The 7,322-nt window shown below is 43.0% G+C and overlaps 1 protein-coding gene across 2 annotated transcripts in view; it reads left to right on the forward strand.

The window, feature by feature from the left end:
• Positions 1-6,896, forward strand: part of DOCK11 (dedicator of cytokinesis 11) — a 204,024-nt gene extending 197,128 nt beyond the window's left edge. For both annotated transcript variants that reach the window (XM_039244393.1, XM_039244395.1), the window contains 2 exons: positions 381-519; positions 6,429-6,896. In XM_039244393.1, coding sequence (XP_039100324.1) covers positions 381-519; positions 6,429-6,551 — 262 coding nt within the window. In that variant the 3' untranslated portion in view covers positions 6,552-6,896. The remainder of the gene's footprint in view (positions 1-380; positions 520-6,428) is intronic.
• The last annotated feature ends 426 nt before the right edge of the window (positions 6,897-7,322 follow it).

Consider the following 7,322-nt stretch of genomic DNA (forward strand, 5'->3'; position numbering starts at 1 on the left):
CACCCAGCACTGTACTGGGTACATAGTAACCCCAAATAAATTACTTTCGAAGGCACGACTCATTATTGACACATGCAAATCAACGTTAGCACAACTTTAGCTGATACAATATCAAGTGACTGAGCAAACAGGCTTTCTAGAAGGCCTCTGCTTGGAGCCAGGTTTTAAAGAAGGTCAGAAACCAGAAGGGAAAGCTGGGGGAGAAAGGAAAAGGTATTTCGGACTTAGGAAATGGCATTAGCAAAGACGCAGTGAGCAAATACAGATTCTAATCTTCCTCCTAGGCAAGCGTGGTTAAAGTGAATATCAATTTGATGGTTGGTGAGACACTCTGGGAATAAATGATAAAACCCCTCATTGTCTTTGTTCTTTGCCCACAGGAAATTCATACAGGCCTGCAGTATTGCACTGGAACTAAATGAGCGGCTAATTAAAGAGGATCAAATCGAGTACCATGAAGGGCTAAAGTCAAATTTCAGAGACATGGTGAAAGAATTGTCTGACATTATCCACGAGCAGGCAAGTATTCGTGTGGTTGAAAATGAAAACATGATCTGGGGGCCCCAGAAGCGTTACCCTGCAAAATCTGTTAGCTCGAAATGTGTTCCCTTGAAATGATCCCATCAGTATTTTCACATTTGCTCCCACCGTCTTTAATCGTTTCAATGATATAATGTGGATCGAATTGGAAGTAATTATCTGAAGCAAAGGTTATGGCAGTTATTGGTAATCAGCCATTTTGTTCTTCAGGCCGCAGTGCTATTAGAAGTAATTAGCTGAGCCAATCTGACCTGATCTACTGTAAGCATGGCTAAGAGTCTTTCAAGAAGTCCTAAAGCAATGAGATGATGGGCCCAGGAGCCGAATGCCTAAAAGAATAATCCCATAATCCCTGTCTCGGCTATAAGAAACTACAGATACTATCGTTTAGGTGAGGCACTGAAGGACCTCCGAAACCTGAGAATTGTCTCGGTGCTCGGATGGCCTACCAAAAACTCTGTTGTCATAAAACTTCTTAGCATTTTCATCTATGACTGAGTGTTCCTGATGATCGCAGCTACCTTATTAAAACCACAACCCAAAAAATAGGGAAGTGGAGTCGTGTTTACCACTTACAGCCACATTATGTCGTAACTAAGTAGTTCCGACTTTTACACACCTATTTATCCTAAAACCAGAGTATGCCCGGGTTATTCTGGTAAGCTCCATTTTTTTTTTTTTTTAAATGTTTCTGTGTTTTTGAGAGAGCGCGAGCAGGGGAGGGGCAGAGAGAGGGGGACAGAGGATCCGAAGCGGGCTCTGCACTGACAGCAACAAGCCCGATGTAGGGCTTGAACTCATGAACCTTGAGATCGTGTCCTGAGCTGAAGTTGGACGCTCAACCGATGGAGCCACCCAGGTGCCCCTAGACTTCATTTTTATGCCAGAGTCCTGACCACTCTATACATGGATTGTCACTTCAAGTATCTTAACGTCTTCAACGTGTTTGTAAAAGTCCTAGCATTATGGTCTAGACCCTCAGTGACTGAGCCTAGTCAGCTTATTATTAAAGTCACCTTCATATCCTTACTAATGAAAACACCCAGTAAAAGATTTGCTTCAGAAACGCTTCAAACTATGAATTTTTAAAAAACTAAGACTTCATTTTTTAATTTGTTTTTAATGTTTATTCCTTTTTTGAGAGAGACAGAGTGTGAGTGGGGCAGGGGCAGAGAGAGAGGGAGACACAGGATCCGAAGCAGCCTCCAGGCACCGAGCTGTCAGCACAGAGCCCGATGTGGGGCTCGAACCCACGAACTGTGAGATCATGACCTGGCCAAGGTCGGACACTTAACCACCTGAGCCAACCCCGGCGCCCTAAGAAATTAAGACGTCTTAAAAGAAACAAGGGTAACTACAACCCTTTAGAGAACACATTCTTTTTTTAAGTTTATTTCATTTGAGAGAGACAGAAATAGCACGAGTGGGAGAGGAGCAGACAGAGGGAGAGAGAAAGAAAGAGAAAGAGAATTCCGAGCAGGCTCCGCATTGCCAGTGCAGAGCCCGATGCGGGGCCTGAACCCACGAAACTGAGATCATCACCTGAGCCAAAGTCGAATGCTTAACTGAGTGAGCCACCCAGGTGTCCCGAGAACACATTTGTAAAGCTGGTTCCAGAACCTTCTCTGCCCTGGGGCGCCTGGGTGGCTTAGTCCGTTAAGTGTCCGACTTTCGCTTAGGTCATGATCTCGCGGTTCGTGGGTTCGGGCCCCGCGTCGGGCTCTGTGCTGACTGGCAGCTCAGAGCCTGGAGCCTGTTTCAGTCTGTGCCTCCCTCTCTCTCTGACCCTCCCCTGCTCACGCTGTCTCTCTCTCTCTCCTAAAAATAAATAAAAACACTAAAAAAAAAAAAAAATTTAAAAAAAAAAAGAACCTTCTCTGCCCTGGTAGCTGCATTTCAGTGATTGCCTGATGAAGGCATTCCCCCATATGAGCCTGTCACACCAAGGTTGTACTTACAAATAAGCCAGCAGCAGTTAGTGTCCAAAGAACTGCATGGAAATGATGAGGAAAAGAAGAGGAGAGAGATTTCCAGGAAAACAGGCTAGTTGACTTTCTCTGCCTCTCCAAATTTATTTTGTATGCTTCTCTTTAGGGAAGGCTATGGGAAATTTAGTTAGTTAGTATGAGGTCGCATTGAATGACCAGGAGTCTCAATTTTCTTTCTTCTTCTCCCTCTTTTTTTTTTTTTTTTTTTTGAGAGAAAGCGGGGGAGGGGCAGAGGGAGAGAGAATCCCAAGCAGGCCCCACGCTCAGCACAGAGCCCAACGCGGGGCTCAATCCCACGACCGTGAGATCATGACCTGAACCGACATCAAGAGTCGGCCGCTTAACCGACCGAGCCCCCCAGGCGCCCCCAGGAGTCTCGTTTTCCAACCACTGTCCTCTTCGGAATATGAAGAAGCCGGTCACCCAGACTTCCATCGGCCCCAGTGGGACTGGCCGCTCCGGTCTCCTTCTTGCCTGGTCTCCATGTCTGGGACTCCTCGTGGCTTGAGGAGTCTGGAATCAGTGTTCTGTTTCTTCTTTTTGCCATCTTTACTTCCTTTAGCCCCTTTACGAGCGCGTGCGCACTGCTCCAAAGCACCCCTTTTGTTTTGTTCATCCCTTTGTTCCATTTTCAGAGGGTTTTTTTTGGTTTTGTTTTTGTTTTTTGTCTCCTTCCCAAAGAAGCCAGGTGGTGATCGGGACTAGGAAGATAGGAAATCGTTCCACTTCCTTTATTGTCTGTGTCTCTGTATCTCTCTCTTTTTTAAAAAATTTTTTTAATGTTTATTTCTTTGAGAGAGAGACAGAGCATGAACAGGGAAGGGGCAGAGAGAGAGAGGGAGACACAGAATCTGAAGCAGGCTCCAGGCTGTCAGCACAGAGCCCGATGCAGGGCTTGAACTCATGAACCATGAGATCATGACCTGAGCTGAAGTCAGATGCTTCACCTACTGAGCCACCCAGGCGCCCCCTCTTTTTTTTTTTTTTTTTTTATCTTAAAGTTTATTTATTTATTTTGAGAGGCAGGGGAGGGGCAGAGAGAAAGGGAGAGAGAATCCCAAGCAGGTTCCGCACTGCCAGTACAGAGGCCAACGTGGGGCTTGAACCCGCAAACTGTGAGACCACGATCTGAGCCTAAATTAAGAGTTGGAAGCGTAACTGACTGACACTCAGGCGCCCCTGTTGTCTGTATCTCAAGCTCAGTAGTGTAGGGGTGTACCTTTCTTTACCATCACTGTTCCAAGCCATATCTTTTTTTTAATTTTTTTTTTTAAATTTATTTCTGAGAGAGAGAGACAGCATGAACAGGGGAGGGTCAAAGAGAGAGGGAGACACAGAATCCGAAGCAGGCTCCAGGCTCTGAGCTAGCGGTCAGCACAGAGCCCGACATGGGGCTCGAACCCACGAACCGTGAGATCGTGACCTGAGCCGAAGTCGGCCGCTTAACTGACTGAGCCACCCACGCGCCCCCATATTTTTATCAACTATGTAATTTGTTCAGTAATTTGCTCAGAGCTGTCTAGTGTATGGGTTTCTTTGCTTCATAATCCGTAGAATATCAGCAAAAATGGCTCCACAAAAGACACAACAGCTACACACATTATTTTAAGCCAGTGTGTATAGCCTGTTGCAGTTACTCGATTTGCATGCAACCGCATGACTTAGCCTTGAACTCTACATTACTCAAATTGAAAACAAAGTATTCAACTTACCGCTACTATGGTGATCAAGATATTTAAAGCAGTCATTGTAATAAAGTTCTTTTCCCCCTGAAGTATGGACCTTACAAATACGTGGTCCTGTTTCCCATCTATCTCATTTAATTCCCAGAAGCCGTGGCTATTTTATTTAGCTGTAGAGACCTGTATTTTAGATCCGTGACATTACACATTGATAGATAACCAAGGAAAATCTTCATTTCTATTGGCGTAGACTTATGCAAGCTGTCCTGTCCTGATGTGTCATATTTAGGTGTGCCTTGTTTTGAGTAAATGTTGACTTTATAGTGAGTTTTTATAATCAGGCTTTCCTGTTAGAGGCTCATAAAAGAGAGCCTTTTTTTAGTCACACTTTGAGATACATTATTTCCCAAAGGAAAATAAAATAATAGAAAATAAGATAAAGTGTAGCTGTGTTGTGACGTATAAATTATTCTTTTGTGCTTCATAAACGATTACTTGACAAAAGATATATGGGCTAGATATTCCTTGGCCCTTTTCTGTATAAACTGTTATCATATATATACCACAGTATACAGTTATTTTAAAACTTCTTCAGGCTTTTGACTTTTAAAAGGGCATTTATGTTATCTTAAAACTATTCATTGCAGGGGCACCTGGGTGGCTCAGTCGGTTAAGCCTCCGACTCTTTTTTTTTTTTTAATATATTTATTTATTTGTTTACATTTACATCCAAGTTAGTTAGCATACCGTGCAATAATGATTTCAGGAGTAGAAACTAGTGCAAGCCTCCATCTCTTGATTTCGGCTCAGGTCGTGATCTCACGGTTCGTGAGATTGAGCCCCCTGTCAGGCTCTACGCTGACAGTATAGAGCCTGCTTGAGATTTTCTCTCCCTCTCTCTGCCCCTTCTCTGCCCATACTTGAGCTCCCAGACTCTCCCTCTGAAAATAAATAAAGAAACATTTTTCAAAAATAAAGTTTAAAAACTATTAATTGCAGATTTTTTTTTTAGTTTATTTATTTTCGAGCGAGAGAGAAAGAGAGAGAACAAGCAGGGCAGAGGGAGAGAGAGGATCCCAAGCAGCCTCCGAGCTATCAATACAGAGCCTGACGTGGGGCTTGATCTCACCAATCATGAGATCATGACCCGAGCCGAAATCAAGAGTCGGACGCTTAGCCGACGGAGCCCCTCAGGGGCCCCAATAATTGCAGATTTCTTAAGTAGTTAGAGTTGGGGCCTCAGCAGGTCTGGTCTGTTTTGTTTTCCTCCCAATGAGCCCCATATTGGCTTGTCGCATCTGACAGGTGTGGATAAACAATTAGTCATCCCTCAAACCTCCACTTGCCTTTGAGATTGGTGTCATGAGTTACAAATTTTGTAAGAGGAAATTATTGTGGAGTTTATACAAGACATGACTTGTAGCAGTAGCAATAGTCTCATTACTGTGACCAGAGAGCAGTTTGTGGACTTAATACTGAATTTTCGAAGCTAACTTGAGAACCAAGTATCAAAAGCTTGAGATCTAAGAAGGGATCGCATGGTAAGGAGGTCAGGTGTGATGTGTATGGCATTCTTTTCTTACATCTAATCCAAGCAGAAGCTCTCGGTTTCTTTTGATCACACAAAATGGAACGTGTTTTAAATATCTACATCAATATGAATCTATATGTTTATATACTTATGGGATATAAAGTTTCTATTTTGTACGTTTGGAGTTCTTCACTTCCATGAAAACGCCTCTGTATCGATTAGCTTATACCATTGTAGTGTAGCCTTCAAAAACAAATAATCACTTGTGACTTTAGTGAATATTATTTTCCAAGCCTCTCGGAAGGGAGCATGGGTGTCTGTGTGTTAGAAACGCCCTACAGGCAATTCTGAGAACCGCTGTTTAGAGCTCTTGTTACAAGTCTTTGTTAAAAAACGTTTTAAAGATTGCGTTGCCTCTCACGTTTTCTTGAATTTTGCATTTTCCAGTCTTTCGTTTTTCTTAATGAGTAACCAGATCTTTTCTGCTTTTTTTGCTATGCGGCCTTTGTAATACAGCTTTGAAGACTTAAGTCGGTAATGTTATTCTTTGCTCTTTCTGTTTTATGTCATTTTAAATACCTAAGTGTCCGTGACAAATTGAAATATGCCTGTAATTTCATATACACATCCTTTCTTGACCGCGGCTATTGTGCTTCATGATAAACATGTAGATTTCCTTTGTTTTAGATATTACAAGAAGACACCATACATTCCCCTTGGATGAGGGACACGTTACATGTATTTTGTGCTATTAGCGGTACATCGAGTGACAGAGGCTACGGCTTTCCAAGATACACTGCTGAAATATGAGGACGTGCACATGTAAAGTGACGAGACTGACCTTTCTCAGGAATCATCGGAGCTGTGCAAATGTTAACATGTAAAGATGTGATACACACGGAGTGTTTCTTCCTGACGCCAAAATTCTCATGCTTTCAAACAGGGTGCTTACGTATTTGTACATATTTAAGCAACTTGAAAGTGCCTGGAAAATTGCACCACTGTACTTGGTTTGTACTTTTTTAGGTAAATCTATATACGGAGAAGCAGAGCTCGCAAACGTCCATCCAATTTGCTTCACTATTGCTCAAAATAACAATGGTACTATGTAAAATTGTATCATGGAACACAATAAAAGGTGAAACTTATTTGTAATTAGAAGTGAAGGAAATAATACTTTGAACTCAGCATTTTTCTCAACGGGGAGCTCAAGCCCTGATCAGGCCAATCCTTGGAGAGCACAAAATTGATCAGATTTCCAGAAAACATGGATATTTCACACTGGGGAGGTCACTTGAAATCCTGCCCGCTAGTAGTCAAGGCGAGGCTCACGGAAACAAAAGAATTACTTAAAGAGGAGAACTTCACAAGGCAAGGCTATACCTAGAAATACCAAAAACCTTAACCGTTCCTTCCAGTCTTGATCCAACTGAAGCTGGGTAATTGAGGAGCTCTCTCTCCGAACGGGGCGAGGGTTCGTCTATGACGTAGGCTTCCCTAAGGAAGGCGGTATCTGTTGCCAGAGTTTTGTCATCTGGGGCCATCCATGAAGCTAGATAAAACATTTCTGCGAATTTACAG

This window comes from Hyaena hyaena, unplaced genomic scaffold, assembly GCF_003009895.1.
Source record: "Hyaena hyaena isolate Hyena2069 unplaced genomic scaffold, ASM300989v1 scaffold_243, whole genome shotgun sequence".
Lineage (NCBI taxonomy): Eukaryota > Metazoa > Chordata > Mammalia > Carnivora > Hyaenidae > Hyaena > Hyaena hyaena.